The 18,596-nt window shown below is 45.1% G+C and overlaps 1 protein-coding gene across 3 annotated transcripts in view; it reads left to right on the top strand.

Moving 5' to 3' along the window:
- PTPN11 (protein tyrosine phosphatase non-receptor type 11) overlaps positions 1-8,134 on the top strand; it is a 30,743-nt gene extending 22,609 nt beyond the window's left edge. For 2 of the 3 annotated variants that reach the window (XM_056330115.1, XM_056330093.1), the window contains 3 exons: positions 3,102-3,214; positions 3,441-3,542; positions 4,593-8,134. In XM_056330115.1, coding sequence (XP_056186090.1) covers positions 3,102-3,214; positions 3,441-3,510 — 183 coding nt within the window. In that variant the 3' untranslated portion in view covers positions 3,511-3,542; positions 4,593-8,134. The remainder of the gene's footprint in view (positions 1-3,101; positions 3,215-3,440; positions 3,543-4,592) is intronic. The other variant, XM_056330104.1, reaches the window with a different exon arrangement.
- The last annotated feature ends 10,462 nt before the right edge of the window (positions 8,135-18,596 follow it).

Raw genomic sequence — 18,596 nt, forward strand, 5'->3', positions numbered from 1 at the left:
CTAAAGTATGATAATCAAATTCAAATGCTAGTCACTGTAATGCCAATTTTGGAGTCTTAAATTACATGTTTATTAGTAAGAGGTAAGTATATTGGACTGAAGGATTGAGTGCGGAGATCCTGCAGTACAGCGTCCAACAAAAAGCAGTTAGAGGAGTGATTTGGTGTGGTAAGATGAGAAAAGTTTTGGAATATGTGGTGACAACCACAAGACCTTCATCTTACTCTTTGTGTTTAAGAACTCATTGCACTCAAGTTGTACAGTGTTTTACGGAAGTTACCTCGTTTTGTAATAAAGAACTGACATTCTACTCACTGTTGCTTTCGTTTGCTGCCCTAACCTCGTCATCTGGGATTTTTATCTTTTTGTTTCAGAATTTCAATCTCTCTCCTTCTGCAGCTGGCTTGTTGCTCAGAAGGAGATAAACCCACACAACTGATCACGCAGATGTGGGGAGCTGTGTGGTTAGTGCAGCGCCAGGTGTGAGATGTTATCCCTATTTAGAGATGGAGTGTGCCAGCTTGGGCTTGGCACTCTTGTGTGGCTTCTAGCTGCTTTGGAGTGTGGCAGAGCTTATTTTATATTTGCCTACATGATGTAGATGTGCTGTTCAGCAGAGAGGAGAGAGACTTTATTCTTCTCCCCAGGACAGCTGTTGTGTGCTGTGATGGTGATTAGACACAAAGTGAGGAACAAGAAATCCCTCAGGTGTACTTTTTTTCCTGGCTTTGTTGTCTCACTTCACCTTAAAGCTGCTTCATATCTCTGTCTGTAATTATGCAAGCCTTGTATCCTCAGCTTTTTGAATATGGTCTCTTTCTGCTGCTGCCATTTACAAGCAGATCTGGAACTCTCTCTTGGTTGTTGTAATGGGTTTTGGATAGTATTTTGATGTTGTTTGGAGCAGTGTATTTCTCCTATGGTGATGAGGTGCAGTTAGTGGTGTTTCATCCTCTGTTCTGTTACTAGCCCAGAAGGCACAGGTGTGAAAGTTTAAGAAATTGGAAATGGCACACTGATTTACTTCAGGAGGCCTTGACCTATAACTAGGGCTAGTGGCAGCTGTAGGAGTAAAACAATACAGAATTTCTCAAGACAAAAGCAAAGCTTTGTGGTAACTGTAAGAACTAATATCCTGAAAAAAAACTTGTGAACGCTTCAAAGCATGTTTTGATAGAACAGAAAAAAAACTGGCCAAGTAGTAGAATGGTGTGCAGAACACTTGAATTTCACCCCAATAAGATAGTTTTTCAAAACACAGCGTTTCATTCCCGAACTAACTTCAGGAACTTTCTTCTCTGTGCTTGCTTTAGTTGCAGTTGCAAACAATGGAAGTTGGAAAAAAAAACCCTGAAGTCCGTTAGGGCACCTCTGTAAGAAACAATATGAGGTCATGCTCTCTGCTTTTCAATCTGAGTGAACACAGGGCAGCTCCGATAAGAAATTAGGTAGTCATGTTAGCTAGCCTGTTGTCATCCAACTTGGGACCAGTTGGACTGAAGAAGTGGATATGTGAATAGTTGCCCCCGTTCACCTAGATATGCTTGCTTTTTCTTTGTATTCAGGAAAGAATTTCCCTGCTCTGCTAGCCTTCCCTCTCCCACTGCAATGTTGAGAGCCTCGAGATTTCATAGTTAAGTGTTGTGTTAAATATTGCCTGTCATCTTACAAGTGTAGAAGAAAAGCAAAGTGAATTTGTTTTAGTGGTTTTTCTTTTTTTCCCCTGTGGAAATGTGTATATTCACTTACATCTAGGAAACAAGTAGTTCTTACCACATTTCTATTATTCTGAATTAGAAGGGATAATTACAATGAATTAAGCAGAAGGAAGGGAAGCCAGATATCTATTTTTTCTTGGCTTGTTTTGTCTGTTTCAGTCAGCTTAAGTAATAGAAGAACTGACTGATTCTTTTTGAATTGCTTTTACTGTACAGTACATCTGTAACTTGAATCATCACATAGTTTGGGGGAGTGGGCAGTGGAAATCAAGCCCTAATTTTGGGCTTCAGAATATTATTGGCAGGTGAGAGTTGTGTAGCCATAACTGTAGAATGCAGCAGAGTTTGAATCTTTGTGTTTTGTTTAAACCTTATTTTCTTAGCATTCACCTTCTAGGTAATTGATCTGGACTGGTAGTCTATTTGAAAGTGATTTGTCAGGAGTAGGTAGCAGGCTGAGTGGGAAGAAGTTCAGTACAATAACAGAACAAGTTGAGCAAGTTTCAGAAGGCTGTCTTGGAAAAACTTCAACGTACATTGCTATACAGAGCGTTCTTAAGGGAAACTCAGCAGCCAGAACTCCCCAGAGGCTCTGACAGCCTCTGTTGTGAGATCGATTCAGGCCAGTTATTTAGTACTTGTTCGAACATTTTAAAAAAAACACACCAACAAACAAACAAAACCAAAACAAACACCCACCCCCCCAAAACCCATTACCCTCTAAAACTTTAAAGTGAGGCTTTAATTTGTATGTGTGTGTTGTGAACGTTTGTCTTGAGAAGGGAGAAAGCCGTATCCCCTTTCCTTCCTAGTGTAGCTTTGCTTGCTGGAGCCTTCAGTAGCTTTAGGTGAATGCCAGCACGATTGGCTGCAGCTTGTAACATATGCTGCAGAATACAAATAACAGCTTGGGTTCTTTTTATATCAAACCTAATGGGCTAAGATGTTATTTTATTAGAGATCTTGCAAACAACGTTGTTACTCATTTGGCCACATCTCCAAGCTGGAAATAAGGTCAGTGGGAAGCCCACTGGCTGATGCTGTCTATTAAAGAATGAAGTGTGGTTTCTTCTGCCAAGTAAGATGAAGATTGCGTATGAGTGCTGGTTCACAAGGTTGGTATGTTCTGCTGGAGATTGTAGTGGAAAGGGGAATACTGAAAAGTGGGGCTCTTAGGTCTTGTAACCAATAACTACAGCCAATCTTTAGGTCTTATCCATTTTGTGTGTGTTACCTACAGAACTGAGTTCTCTTCTCCTCTTAGCCAAATCTTTCTAATAAAACCATACACAGTTAGATACACATGTAATTTCTGCAGTGCTTCAGTGATTGTTTTCTATTACTAATTCATATTCTGGCTTTTTGTTGTGTTTTGCTTCACAGAAGAGTAAGAGAAAAGGTCACGAATACACAAACATTAAATATTCTTTATCGGACCAGACAGGTGGGGATCAGAGCCCTCTTCCACCCTGTACCCCAACTCCAACGTGTCCAGAGTAAGTTCGCTTCTGTTGTTAGTGTGTAAGTTTTGAACTGTAGTAACTAATCTTCAGAGACCTTGAATGAGAACGAGTTATCACAGCAACTGCCCTAGACTGTTGCTCTCTGCTTTGCTCTTAAAATAAATGGAGCAAAATAAATTGTCACTGAATTACATTGTGTGTACAAATAGGGTTTTCTCCAACTAGATTTTTTGGACTGTAAATATTTGTTTCATTTCAGAATGAGAGAAGATAGTGCTAGAGTATATGAAAATGTGGGACTGATGCAACAGCAAAAAAGTTTCAGATGAGAAGATGTACAGAGACTTCCATGCAAAGGCAGGTACGTGTGTTCAGGAGTGAGTGTGCATGTCCAGCCTGGAGTTGTGGTGCCTGGAGAAAATGTACACAAAACCAAACTGTGAGAAGAACTATAGGAAGGACTTTCTAATGCCCAAACCACATGTAATCTATCCCCCTTAGGATGTTTAAATTCCAGAAGCTAATTGAGTTTCATCTATGCCTACCTTTTCGAAACAATGTGGAATATTAGCTTGGTAGTTTGGCCTTTGTTCTCGTGTCCTGACTCACCAGTGATGTAAGTTGGAAGTCTTTATTATTGAGGAGACTGAAATTCTGCATGCTAGCAAAAGATGAGTAGCAACTACAGCCTAAATTTTCCATGTCTTAAAAGTGATTGTTGCTCTTGGTTGACGACAAGGATTTGTGTGCAGCTAAAGCGATTCAAAGAACACTTAATCTCATGTTCAGCCTCATAAAAGACGTGATGAGCAAAGCTACTGCTGTGCCTGTGTGGTGTGAGCAGTTGGTGTACTATTGTTGTTCTACTAGTAAAAATTAAATCCTTGCTTTTGCTTGGAGAGAAGCCTGTAGATTCTCTTCGTTGTATTTTAAATATCTGTTATAATTTTGTTCTTGCAATCAGACAACTGTGTATGTATATAGGCTATTAGCTCATAAATTTATCTGATACTTTGGTTAATAGGCTGTAAATACAGCAAAGGGATACTTTCGAATTTAAGGTGTCTTTAGTCATTAACTTCTTTTGGATTCTAATCTAAAGCCTTCTGTCATCTTTCCCTCTTGTGTTTTTAAAGACCTCAGAAATCCTATTTTCCCTTTTCCATTTGGTAACTGTAAATGTGTTTTATCCATTTAAATGTCCAGGGACCTTCTCCAAGTTTGTGCACGATCTCAGCTTCTATTGCCAAAGTACCACACAGTTTATAAGCAGGGTTTGAGACTTTTGGTTGAGTCTGAGGGTTTTTTATGTCAAAACCGAGTACTTCTGTATAATGTCAGAATAAAAAATAACTGCTGGGGATTTTTTTTCCTAAATACTTTTTCATTTTCTTCTCCCTTCTTTTCCCAGAAATGAATATGGTTTTTAAAAAGGTCAAGAAAGAGATGGAAGAAGCTTCACATGAACGGTGAACTCTGAGGGCTTGGTACCTTTTTATTTACGGTTTTAATCCTTCAACAGTAGGCAAAACTTAAGACCATCTAAAGATTGTTTATATCTCTTCTCTCCAGTACCTGATTTACAATTGCTCATTTTCCAAATAAACGGAAATCCTTTCTACAATGTAGACAACTACTTTGTAGAGACAGTTTTGAATCCCGCAAACTGTTGGATTGTCATCCATTTGGTTTTTAAATAGTATTTTTGTTTCACAGTGTGGCTATTAGTTGGTTTGTTTTTTTCCTTTATTTGAGCCGTTGTGGGATTTTATTTTGTGGTGGGGTGGGCTGGGGTGGTGGGAGAGCAATGATGTGGATAAATCCGTTACACTGATGTAAAATACTGATGGGAACAATACTTGATTGTTTGAAAACAATGGATCACCAGCGTGAATAGAATCAGCTACATGGTAAAATTAGTCCTAATACATTTCAAACTCGGACTGAGTTTCATAGGGGTGAGCAGTTATTGATATGAAGGTGCTTTTCGTGATAACTGGTGGCTTTGATCGCAACTTAGCTGAGTGGCTGGATGGGCTATTTTTGAGTAATTATGCAAGGTAGCCTTTACATCAAACAAGATTTCTTTTACATGATCTCTACCCAAAATAGAAATTTACTGTATCTCTCAAAAGACACAGTGGCCTAGTGGTTTGTGAGGACACTGTCTTTGTTAATTTGTCTGTCTTCATTAAGTAAGAGACTGAACTTGTAGAATTAAGGTATTCTAAAAAGTTGCATGATGACATCTTGACAGCATATTAAAAACAGTGAAACAAGTGAAACCCACTGTGCAGGCTGTTACTTTAGTATAAGGTTACCCTCTTCCCCTTCTGCTGGGGGAGGTGGAAGCTGTTGAGCCTTCTCTTGTTTTTTTTTCAGTAAGGCCTTATGCTAGTGTAAGTGGCTAAATTCAAGTTTTGTGGGGAAAGCAGTGCATGGAAGTTAGCTATCCACTCAAATTGCCTTAGTTGAAAAGGGCAGCACGGGCAGCGAGGCCAGCAGGCTTGTCCTGGTTTGTTTCATCGGGCAGGAGTTTATTACCATTCCACCTGAAGTGCCTTTCAGAGCTGCATTGAATTTGCTGTCCTGATGCGATTAAAAATCCCGTTCACCTGAAACCACTTCTGATTGTTGTCAATGAGACAAAGTCCTCTTCTAGAGACTCTAGAAGGAAGAACTGCTGTTAAGCTGCCAGTTAATTGGGTTTCTTCACTTCGTTTGCTCTGGCCAATTATCTGGACCAGAAGTTCCCCTTGAAGCCATGAGCAGCTGCGTGTGTGCATTAATGGCAGGATCGGTCCCTGGCAGTGGGGGCCGGTGGTGTCTTACCTACATCTTTTCCCTGTGTTTAGGGGAGGTGGTTCTGTGACTGAAGTGGTGTTGAGGAATTATTGCCATTTTCATACAGCAGGCGCGGATGGTGAGCACTGCATTACACTGCTGTATGCAGGGGCGCAGGGCCGACGGCGTGGGGTTGTTGGCCTTACCGGTGAAATTATGCTAGAGCCTGGAATGTAATTAATGCAGCTTTGTGAAAGGTTAAGTGGGAGATTACATTACCTTTTCCTGAGAGTGCTTTGCAAAATCAAATATTTGAACATTTTGTTTGAACTGAATGAAGGTGCTTCTTTAAATGTTAAGCAGAATTTTGTTACTTTGCCTATTGTCCTTTCTGTCTTTTGATGCTTTGGGTTTGGTGTTGGTTTTTTTTAACTCCTGTCACCAGCATAACATACTATGTCTTTTAATGTCATAGCCTTATACTCTAGTCATAAATACTTACGCCCTTCCTAGACCTAAAATTTCTAGTCATGACGAGCAAGAAATCTGTTAATTTGGTAGTGAGATACCTACTCTGCATTGCCTGCTTTCTCTCCTGTCCCTATTTACAGCTTCATCCTGCCAAACAGGGATGTTGTAAGTGTTGGTATTTGTATAGAGCAATTGACAGCGATTAAATATTAGTCTAAAACTTAGTGCAGAGTTAGATAAATTCTGCACTTCATACGTTATAGCAAGGTGGAACGCATGTTCAGGTTTGGAGCTGTTCTGTACCAAACCGAGAAGTCAGGGGAAAAGTCAAGAGAAATGAGAGAAGGATCCTTAATGAATCTGAACTCAGTTATGAACTCAGTTAATGTGATGTGTCTTAAAAGATTGACCTGTATAAGCAGCAATCGGTTACATGGCCAATATAAAATTGCCTCTTATGACCTCTTTTAGCTGTTTAGAACATGCCACTGTAGGATTTTTTTTGTTTGGTTTTTTTTCTTGTAACCAGGGAATTCTTACTGCAGAATGTGTATTAATCCTGGGGAGCATACGGTGGAAGAATGTCAATGAGGGGGGAACAGAATCTGAAAGATTGTGAATAAATTCTCCTCTCTTAACTGAGGTGTTAGGCCCTGCTGAATACCAAAGGGGAGACCTTGCAAGATAAAATCTGTCTGCCTTTCGTGCACTGGCAAGAGAGGGATGATTCTTAAACTTTTTTTAAATTATTTTAAGCAATGGCTGGGGTTTATGACAGATGAAGCAAGAAAGAGAAATGTCCTTTGGATCAGGGGAGATAAGTCAATGTGGGTTTCATGTATTTCTAGTGAGTTTTTAGAGAATAAATTTTAAGCATTGATTTACAAGCTTTTGCTGTATCAATGGAATGGAAAAGGGATGCAGTTGTGAAGTGTTCTGTTGTAGAAGACTTTATACCACAAGGGAAACTTTAACCCGACTCCTAAGGCACAATAATTTATGCCAGCATGAATTTGCTGCAGACTTCATTTACTGAATGTTTTATAGCATACACTTTGATTTCAGCTAACTGTTGTTAGGACTGATTGGTTCTCCTATTAATCCTGACCAAACTTTACCTTTTCCTCTTAAGATATGTGTTTGAAACACAATTAACTAGGATGTGGCTAACGAAGTTATAAAACCTGTTTCGTTTTTTTTGTCGTAGGGATGAGAAAAATCACAGCTGGTACTAGGATGTGTTGTCAGATTTTGATTTTCTACCCGTAACTTCATTATTTCAAATTAATTTTTAATTTCTCCCTTTTAAATAGTGAAACATTATTAATAATTTCAAGCCTGTTTATTTATGACATTATTGTGATTATTTTTTTTGTTACAGTACTAAAGACTAATGAAAAAGGATCCTCTTATTAGGTGGAGTAGACCTTGCATTTATTTTTTTCCTGCAGTGTATGAAGTATTGTACCAGAGTATTAAATGAAATGTAATATTTTATTGAAAAATTTCTATCCTTTAAAAGGAATACATTTAGGATGTCATCAATTTGATGTGAATCATGTAAATGTTGATAATGCGCTGTTTATTATACATCTAGTGTTTCAAAAGCCTCACTTATTGCCTTTTGCCCACATACATTCTGTAGACCATTTACAATTGTCAAAATGTGACATTAAAATAATAGTTCATGTATAGAAATATTGGTGGTTGTCCATTGTTTTCTGTGCTGGTATTTATGGGTCTTAGTTCAGCTGCTCTGCTGGCTGCATTGTGATTTTTATTGCTGCAAAGCTATATTATCAGAAATACAAGCATATCTGTAAACATCAGAACTTCAAAAAAAAAAAGGGAAAAAAAGAAATAATAATAAAAAAAAAAGAAATAAAAATCATTTTCTTAAGATGGTTTGTCAGTTACTCTGTTCTCCAGCTGCAGTCAGAAAGGATGGTGGTGCATGGCCACTAATCTTCCTGCCTCGGTCATAGTGTTTGAGCTGTACGGCTGAGCCCCTCGCAGAATGAGATGCTGTTGAAGAGAGCAGCTGTCCTTCCTGAGAGCCAGTGGAGCAAAACTCTTGGTAAATATGATGCATATGAGCTTTTCTGTTTATGTTCCTACCCTCCCTGCCAGCTGGCTGCCCCGTGGGAGGCTTTCCGTGCTGTCCAGGTACTGCCTCTCCGGTTAGCCCGCGGTGGCTCTTGTACCGGGAGTCCTGCGCTTGTGCTCCTGCCTCTCACTTTCTCGTTCCTACTCCATCTTCAGATAATTGACCTTCATTGGTTCTTTCCTGATATTTTTTTAACATGGTGTGGAATGTGCTCAAAACTGGGAGCAGGGAGGATTGGCTTTTTTTTTTTTTTTTTTTTTTTTTTTTTGCTACTAGTGTACAATCAGTTTTAACTCGGGGAAAGGAAGGGCAATCCTGTTCTTTCTCTGTCTGCATCGCACTTCACTGCAGCCGGTTCTTCTGTGGTGAGAGAGAATGAAGCTGTTGCTCTCACTCCTGCTGCTCCTTCCTTCCAGATCTTTCGTCTCTTGCATCATTTGTCTTTGGGGTTCTGCTGTTCCCTTAGACGCCTTTATGCCAGCACCATGCAGCAACTCAAAAGAGGGACTGGTGCTTTGAAAGGGAGCTGTATTGCACCCCAGGCTCCTTTCTGCTGGCTGCTGCTGCCATACTTCAAAAGCTATCAAAATTTCTGACTCTCTGTAGCACTTGGAGCTAGATACTTCCAAAAATGTGATGTCCTACCTGTTCTCTAGGCTGGAGCACAAGAGCGTATGCGTGCCCTTAGGTGTTGCGTATAAGTCTAATTTTAGGGCCACCAATACGGCTTTTTCTTAAAGCTGTTGGGAATGTTCCCACTAGACATGTTGTTGCTGTTACTGATTCCCAGGAACTAGAGAGCCTGAATGGCTTTGTAATATAACATAAGAAGGGTTGTTAATTCGAGGAAAGGTTCCACTAAGCATTAGCTAGCTCTCCCCTTGATCCTACTTTCGGGGCCGAGTGGTAAAAATGCAGCTGTGCCATCCTGCAACTTTTTAGGAAATAAATGCTCTGCGTTGTAACACAGACAACATGACCAGTGCTGGTTGAACACAGCAAATAATCAGCTGAATTTGTAGTAAAACAAGCTTAATCTCAAGGCGACGGCAAAGCAGAGAGATAATCTACCGAAATGCCAGGAAGGAGGCAAAGCCCTGTGGTTGAGGCCTCTGCAGATTCGCCTACAAGCTGGATTCAAATGAGGACAGTAGCTATGTAGAGCAGCTTGGTTTTAAGGCGATTATCCTGCGGAGTAAGATTTATTTTTTTTATGAATGTCTCTAACAGTTTGCATCCATCTCTGTGTATTAGCAGTGGTTTTATAATCTGTTGCAGGGTTGGGGAGGGCTGGGGACTGGTCCCGTCTGAGAACTTTGACAAAGATTTATAGTGATGTGGTGACACTGGCAGCCCCTCCTGCTTTCTCCCAGGCTGCCATGTTGCATTTTTGCTTGCCCCGTGTAGGTAAGTATGACCAGAATTTATTCTCCCGGCACTCTCGGTCAACAAACCTGGCTGATCAGATATTGCTCAAGGACAAGCTGTTATCTCTGTTAAACCTTGAAACTTTGGCTGACTTTTCTTCAGTATGAACTCCAATGCGATTAGGGTTTAAGTTAGGTGTATTCTGAAACATCTGATCCCGTGACAAGAAGAACTGAAGGGGTCAGGAAAAATGAAGGCATCCTTCAATCGGCCGATCTGCTGCTTTCAAAGAAAATGTTCTTTCTGGCACATCTCTCCTAGCAGAGCTGGTGCAAATCAGGTTCTCTTGTATCATCAAGTAGCACTTCTTGTTTCGTGTCACCTGTATATTGCACCTGGTTGTGCTTTTTAAGCCTCCATGTGCTAGTCCCTTCGCTTGGGATCATCCTTGAGCCCATCACATGGTGCTTGTGCTTCGAGCCTCTGAAATCTTCCTTTGCCTTGAGCTGAGGCGCAAATGTGTATGTATATATATTTCTTTTTTTTTTCCTCTTTTTCTTTTGTAATCATTGGGAAAGATAGCTTCAAAGGATTCTTAATATGCTGATTGCTTCCTGTTTTCGCCACAGAGTAAGGCAGCATAGCGATTCACAGATCAAAATGTTTGATTTGAAAAAAAAAAAAAAGCCCACCGACTCTCCCGATGAACGCCTCCAAGTGTTGGAGAGGCTGCTGCGTTTTTAGTGTGTGTCATCTTGACAACTCACTGTTTTTCTTGACTTTGTGCAGGTTCGCTCCTAATAGAGAAAAGATCTGTGGATTCTTATGCTGGTGCTTTTTTTGGTTTCCTGATTTGTGTCATTGGATGTGAAATGGGAGGGGGAGGAACTCCCTAGTCTCTCTTGTGCTGAAAATCAGGCTGGAGGATGCAGTGATTCCTTCTGGTCTTTTTATTTAATAGTATTAAGTCTGAGCTTAGTTTATGTTTGTTTGTTTGTTTCTGGCTGCAATCTTTAATTTTATGGATCTGTATATCCCACGTATATTTACAACTGTGAATGATAGCTAAAGGGATATAAAGCGCTGTATAAGAAACAGGAGAGAGGAATCATGTCGAAGTGGTGGTACTCTGGTGCCATCAGACCCGGCAAGGGCTCACTGCGTGCCCCGAGCATCACTCCCAAGGCTTTTGGGGAGGCTGGGAGTGGCATTTGCTAAAGCATCCCTGTGCCAGCAGCTCAGTTACCCCAGTCCCTTTGCATCACCAAGTTTTGCTCCTACAGGCTCTCGTGTTAATTACCTGCTACCCACAGTCCAGCCACCAAGAAGGACAGAGCCATTCCCTTCCTTCAAAAGGACACTGACCTTTTGACACAAACACAAAACCTTAAACGCACAGGATAAAGTGAGATCAAGCAGTTTGAAAAAGCGACCACTTAGACATGATTCCTCTCTGTTTCTTATACAGCGCTTTATATCCCTTTAGCTATCATTCATAGTTGTAAATATACGTGGGATATACAGATCCATAAAATTAAAGATTGCAGCCAGAAAAAACCCAAATAGCAGGTCGAAGGCTGGCCGGTCAAGATTGATGGTGCTCACTGTTTCTGCTAAGACCTCGGCTCTTGCCTGGCTGCAGCAATCCTGGCTTGGTCTGTATGTATTTGGCTACACTGGCCTTCCCGTGGGAATCAGCATCCCTTGGGGGCCTGTGCTTTGGATACAGACCCGGCACACGGACACGTCCTCCTGCTGCCTTCCCAGTGCTTCAGGCATCCTTTGACAGCCGCTGATCCTACTTGCAGTACTGTCCTAATTTAGCGTAGCAGAAAGCTGCTTTAATTGGGGTATTCTTTGGGTGGGCTTTTGTACAAACAGCAAACGGTCCTGGACTTCTGAGCCCCGCAAGCTCCGCGCTTCGCAAGTCTTTTCCCCCCCAACAGCATCAAGATCACGTTTTGATGTTCACGCGTCTGGACTGCGGTACTCGGCGTGCCGTGTCGGGCTGCGCTCCGCTCCCCTTCCTTCAGTCTCCTGGTGTCCTCTTGTTAATCACAGATGTTTGCAGTGACTCGCATTATTGTAATTAACGGCCTTTCTGCACGTTGCAGTCAATTCGCATTCCTCATGGCTCATGAGCTCAGGGAAATGCAGTACAGCCAGAGCATCTACGCTGGATTGCTTCGTGCTGCTGTCCTTGCAGGTGTCCTGCACTAACCTCTGCGTAGCCTTCAGCCTTCTCGTTCCTGTGATTCAGAGACTGCTGTTGTCCCTAATAAAGAGATTTGGCTAGATACTGTACGAAATTTGAAATCGATCTCTAAGGGTTCTCCCACAGGGATCTGTCTGAAAGTTAACCTATTGATTCATAGCAGCTCATAATTGTACAAATCACCGGTGGCTGTACTGAATTTCTGTTAGCTTTGGTCCATTTCCCAGCCCCAGATCTGTGTAGTAATATCAGTGTCCGGACAATATTCTCCTAAAATTCAGCTGAATCAATCAAAAGGTTTGGAGTGGTGACTTCCGTTGCAGAGGTGCATTTCTGCATAACATGGAAAAGCAGTAGGCTCTGCCTCAAATTGCTCTTCCCAGGCACAGGTCGCTGGATGGACTGGGTCTGGATCATGATGCTTTTATCAGAGGCACGAGAAAAATAGGAAGCTGCTCTCCCAAATACTCTGCCTGCCACTGATGAAACCCAAAGGATGGAGCCACTGTGTTGCTGTCACCCTGCAGAGACAAGTAAGTGTCCTCAGGGTGGTTAGCTGGGACAGTGCGTGCCTCCATCCTTCCCGAAGGAAGGGTTGAGGTCCCACTGCCCATAGCTATGCCTTGCCCTTCGAACACGAAGCCCTTCAGGATGGATTACCTAGTCTTAATGGTAATGCAGCTCGGGGAATGAAATTGAGGATGGAGTCCTTGTGTTGTCCGCCACCTTGGACTTGCCTTGTGTTTGCTGTTCTTCCCCTGGTCAGCATCCCTGTGCCTGAAGCTGTAGGACAGGAGGGTGAGGGGAGGACTGATGTTGGGAGTGATCTCCCTCCCAGGGGCTTGGAGCCTTTTTTCCTAGATCTCATGACGGGTGTAGGAAGAAGGGCTGTGGGGGGTGGTGGGCTTCCTTCTGCAAGGCTTGCTCTCCTTTCTTTGACCGGCTGCTGAGTGTTTCTCAGCGCCCTGGCATGGGATCAGAAGTGCTGGGGAGAGGCTTTGTTCCAGCCTGTGCTGCAAATGGGCTGACTGCTGGTGCATAAGAGCCTGGAGGCTCTTGCATGTGAGTGCTTGTAGCTGTAGACTGCAGGAGTTGCTTTGTGCTTAACACGTTCAGCTTCTCAGTGCTTTGGGCGATGGGTTGAGTTAATTCATTGACAGGCTCCGGCTCTGCTGAGTTTGACCCTCAGAGATGCAGGGAATAATTGACTGTGCTGACTTGTCAGACGCATTGTGAAAATAAATACTGTGAAGGTTTCAGGCCTCTTGAATATTACCCCAGCGGGCATCATAAGCAGCTAGCATGAGGCACTTATGTATGGTTCACCTGGCTGCATTGCCGACTCTGCACCCCTGGAAGCCCCTTTGCTGGAGCGAGGAGGTAATTTCGTACTCTGGTGCCATCAGACCTGGCGAGGGCTCGCTGCGAGCCCTGAGCATCACCCCGAGCATCACCCCCAGGCTTTTGGGGAGGCTGGGAGCAACGTTTGTTAAAGCATCCCTGTGCCACCGCAGCAGCGCGGTTACCGCAGTCCCTTTGCATCACCAAGTCTTGCTCTTACGGGTTCTCGTGTTAATTATTTGCGCCTTGAACGTGCAAAAAACCTGGTGTGTTCTCCATTAGTGAGCCTGACTGACCCTGCCTGCCTTCCCTTTTGCTGGAGGCTGCGTTTTGCTCGTGTTGTCCTCGGTGTTGAGCAGTGATGCACAGGCATAAAATGTGCCCCGTGTGCCATCAGTCTGGGGCTAATACGCACTGTAGCTGTTTTATCTCTATTAATAGTTATTTCCTCACTGAGGATTTTTATGCTTCCATGCACTTAGGGAAGGTTGCTTTCAAATTCTTTTCCTATCACTCACGATAAATGGTGTGTCAGTTCCAGGATAAATAGGCAGGATGGGAAAGGTGTTGCCATAGTAACAGAGGGATTTCAGTGATTGGTATCCATGGCAATTGTTGCTAAATTCTGAGAGATTTTAAAAATGCTTTATTTAAAACATAATGAGCGTGCTGCTGCCTACGGTGCCGGTGCGGTGAAGAGCGCGTGCGTGTGTGGATGCACACGTGCATGCACAGGCACACGCGCTTTCGGGAGGAAGCTTAATCATGCATAAGAAAGGAAGGGAAGTTTATTTTAAGGCCATTTGGATGCTGTGTCATGTGGCAGTGGGACAGCATCAACAGTCCTATTTGAACCTGCCTGTGCAGGGTCCTCGGGGGCTTCTGTGCTGCAGCCTGGGGGCTCCTGCATGGTGGCAGGGGGTGACCCTTGAGGCCGGCCAGCCCCTGGAAGGGGTGGGTGCTTGTTTGGGAGGGTACGGAGGAAGCCCAGGTCTGTCTCTCTGGGGTCATGATGGTGGGAGCACCTCTGTGGGTGGCCGTAAGGCTGGGGGTACGGTGCTAAAACCTGCTGAAAAAGCTGGCTCGTGCTATGGGGGTGTCCATCCTGGTGTGGAACAGGGCTTTGTAAGCATGGCTCCCATGCCCTGGGTTGTCAGTGTCTTTGCTTTGGCTTCTGGTAGAGAAACGGTCCCCGTGGATGTCACCCTGCGAGGCAGGAGGGATGCTCCTGGCCCCGTCACACACAGCAGCGGCGCAAAGGGCAGCCTGTCACCATCTGGGCTCCGCTCCTGCTCCAGCGGGCCCTGGGCTGGGAACAGACAGCGTGGGCTCCCGGGGATGGGGCTGTGCCGTCCTCCCCAGGCTTGGCGAGGGAAGCGCAGGCTGGGAACAGGCAAAAATATCTCTTTGCTGTAAGACCTGTGACGGCGTAGGAGCGGTGGGGGAGCTGGGTGGGTGTCCGTGTGTGCCGGCGGCAGCGGCCGATGAGCCGTTGGCTTGATGCTGCCTCCTACAACCCTGTTGTTGTTGTTGGAAGTGGAGCGGGAGCAGCTGCTGCCTGTTTCATTAACTGTCCCGTCCTGGCAGGGGGCTGGAAAGCTACCGCAATAAGCGCCAATTAAACACCTCTCCAAAATAATCCTGGACCAGCCAGGAATTGTATTTTATTAGCAGGGATGGAAAGTGTCAGAAATCTCTTCCTCGGGGACCCGGCTGGTGGTGGCTTGGTTTTTCTTTTGTATCTCCAGGATGCAAATATTTAACCTGCTCATTTGGAAAAGGTCCATGTAGCTCAGACAAGGGCCAAGTGAAGGTCCACCCGGCTCTGTCTGCCAGCCCATCTCCCCCAGGCCAGGCAGGGCTCCTGGGCACTGGCAGAGCCCTGAGCCCCCCAGGAGGTCCCTGGCTCCCCACCCTAGTGCAGAGGGAGGTCCTGAGCACACCTTTGAGTTTTTTTTCTGGGGGGGGGGAGGGAGAGCCATTTTGGGAAGAGCAGCTGGTGAGAGCGTCCAAGTCCAAGTGGTGGGTTTGGTTTAATAGGTGGAATTTCTTTTTCCATCTCTTGGTCCAAATACCCTTTTTTCTGAGCCAGAAAAATTCTGCTCTTTTTCTCCCCAGGCTTTTCCTTCTGTTGGACAGAGGCAGTACTGCGGTGCAGGGCTGGGTGTTTTGTGGGTCCGCCTTGGATTATGTGGTGATTGCTCCTGCAAATGCCTCCACCTTTGGTGGCAGAGGTGCAACCACCTCCTTCCTTTCCATGCTTTAGGACACTGAAGTATAAAGTATTTGGTAGGTCCTACCAAATAACCGTTTCATGTGATTGCACTTCAAGCTGTGATCTTGCAAATGCTTCCATGCAAGGCAAATACTTCCAGTGTGGGAAGCTTTTTTTTCTTCCAGAGATTTTCCTTTGCTTTTCCATGTGGTTGTGCCAGGGATTAAAAAAAAATGCCGAGGTTTTTGTTGGGTTTTGATAACTACCATTAGCCCTGCATGCATTTTTGCACTGAATGCTGGATTTTGTACATAAAACCTTGGCATCTGGAGGGTTTTTGAGGGTGTCCTGCATTGCAGCCTGACCCGGCGGCTGCGTGGGCTTGCTGCTGTCATCTCCTGGGTTGGCCTCGGTGCGGTGGCTTCCCATCAAGCTGCTGGCTGCTGCCACCGCCTTTCCAGCACGCTCTGCTCCACCGGCTGATGAGACACCAGGGCTAAATGTTGTGTATAAACAAAATACATTCAGCTTCAATAGCCTGTATTAACGCTGCTTCGCCTGCTGCTGTGTCTGGCCGTAGTGCCTGGCTGGTCCCCTGCTGCATCATGTTGGCTGATGTAATTTTGGAGGCAGGCATCGCCAAGGGCGATGTTGCGTACCTGGTTCAGATACTAAATTACTTTGTATTTCTGATGGAAATGTAACCTCAGCTTTATGTCTGGGTGCCCAAAGCAAGCAGCGATGAAGCATGTCAGCTGTTGAAAAGATCTGTAGTGTTTGTAGGATGGATGGCTGAGGTGCTGGTGGGAGAAAGGAGAGATCTCGAGCACCGGAGCGGATGGGGCACCTGGAGCCTTTCCCTGGCAGAGCTGCTTTTTCTTGGGAATACATCAGCTGCGGCATACCCCGAGTGCCAGGGTTTCTTTTTTTGTCATTTAAGGCTGAAAAATGAAGTGTGTGGTAGTGATCATTACAACGTCCGCTGAGTTTGTTAAAGGATCTTTTTATGAGCCGATTTGCACAACTCCCTTTCTAGGCTGCTAGGCATGATAAAATACTGCCGTTCAGCCTGTCACTGGGATAATTGGTTGGCGTTATGAATCATAAAAGTATGTTCCCCCCTGGAATTTTATCCTGACATTTGATTTAATTTTTCTTGACATCACATCTATTATATTGCATCGCCTTGCCCTCGATAGCTGAATTTGCATGCTGGGAGTAAGGACCAACAGGTTACTTAAAGAACAAAGCAGCTGTTAGGGGGATCATTTGCTCTCTGCAGAGGACCCCCTTTCTAAAGGAGCTAAAAGTTCTAAAAGTGGTGAGGAAGCAGGATCCTCCCTCCTCCCTTAAACGTGCTGGCAGGAGGAGAGGCGGCTCTGCTTTCTGCTGGGGGTGGGATGAGGCTGTGCCTGAGCCAGGCTGGTAGGGCAGGAAGGGAAGGGTGCTGGGCTGGGGGTTTATCCTGGTTTATCCAACTTTGCTTGGTGTTCCTGTGTTTTCAACACTCCTAAACCAATAAGAAGAGGTAACTTCTCCTACGCTGGCCACCGGAGACGAGGAGTGGACGCGGTGTCCTCCATGCCCCGCACTTTCCCCAGGACCATCCTGGCACACGGGGACACCCTTGGCATGGTTGTGGTGTGGATTTGCAGCCCACGGTAACTGGGGAGGCTGGTGCTGGGGGGGAGCCTGGGTACAGGGTCAGCTCCTCTCCTGGTTTACAGCCTGTGTGATTGCAGTGCAGCAGAACGGCACACCCGCGCCAGTCTGGGAACATGCAGTGATGCCACCGTGAGCGGGTCTGGCTTGCTGGGGGTTTAATGAGGTTTGTGCAAGGCCCTGAGCACCCTGGTGTAGCTTCCAAGGTAGGAGACCCCCTCAGGCCCTCCAGTCACCTCTGCCACTTCTATTTTGGCACGACTCTAGATGGGAACCCCCTGTAGCATCCCTGGTTGGGGCTGGGATCTGCTGCTCCGGTGGCTCCGCAGACACCCCCCTCCCTCCCAGCACAGCTGCCTCTCCCACAGACTGGTAATTAGTGCAAGTGTAGGATCCTATTAATTGCAGCAATTGTGCTGTTTAGATTTCTGGATTAATTGGTAATATCTGGTGTAACGTTTTTCCCTCTGGATATTTTTGATCACAGTAATTAACCTCCCCCATTCGGAGGAGCAGGCATTCATCGCTGCGCTCTCCAGGAGCCTGCAGCGAGTGTCCGGGGGGGGGATCCCTCTCCATGGGTGCCATGGTGGGCTCTGTGCTTCAGGGTGGAGACTCACTGCAGTTAGTCCTCTCCGTGCATTTATCTGACGTATCTTGGGAAGCTCAGGAAAGCAGAGGCTGCGCTGTGTTTTGCCTTTGAACTGGCAGCAATAAAGCCACTGCCAGGGGTGCATATTTTTAGGAAGAGGCTGGATCGTTCCAGCCGGCTTGGCTTTCTTATTATTTCTGCGATGACAAATGGGAAGCGGAGACGGGACGATGAGTGCCAAGCGTGGCTGTCTAATTGCAGCGCCCTTCCGCTTCCCACTCCCCCCTGGTCCCCTCCTGCAGTCCTGAAGGTAAACGATGATGAATGTCCCGCTCTGGCTGCAGCCAGGACTGGAGAGCGGGAGATGGGAGGGAAAAAAAATCAGGTTTGTAAAGGTCAGCGTGGCATTCCAGCAGGGCTTGCTGTCTGCCCTGCTGCGCTGTGATGGGATCTGTAAAGGCAGCTTTGCTCTTGTGCTGCGTGAGCCTTTCTGGGTGGGTGACTGTTCTCCAGCGATGCTGGTTGAACTCTTGTAGGGCTGGGGCTGGATTTTAGGATCGTTTGCAAACTTATTGCTACCAGCTGTGGAGCCCTGGATAAGCAGAGCCGTGTTGAGTCGCATCTCGTCTCTTCTCCAGCTCACAGCGTGGAGATGCTGCT

The sequence above is a fragment of the Falco biarmicus genome, chromosome 1, assembly GCF_023638135.1.
Source record: "Falco biarmicus isolate bFalBia1 chromosome 1, bFalBia1.pri, whole genome shotgun sequence".
Lineage (NCBI taxonomy): Eukaryota > Metazoa > Chordata > Aves > Falconiformes > Falconidae > Falco > Falco biarmicus.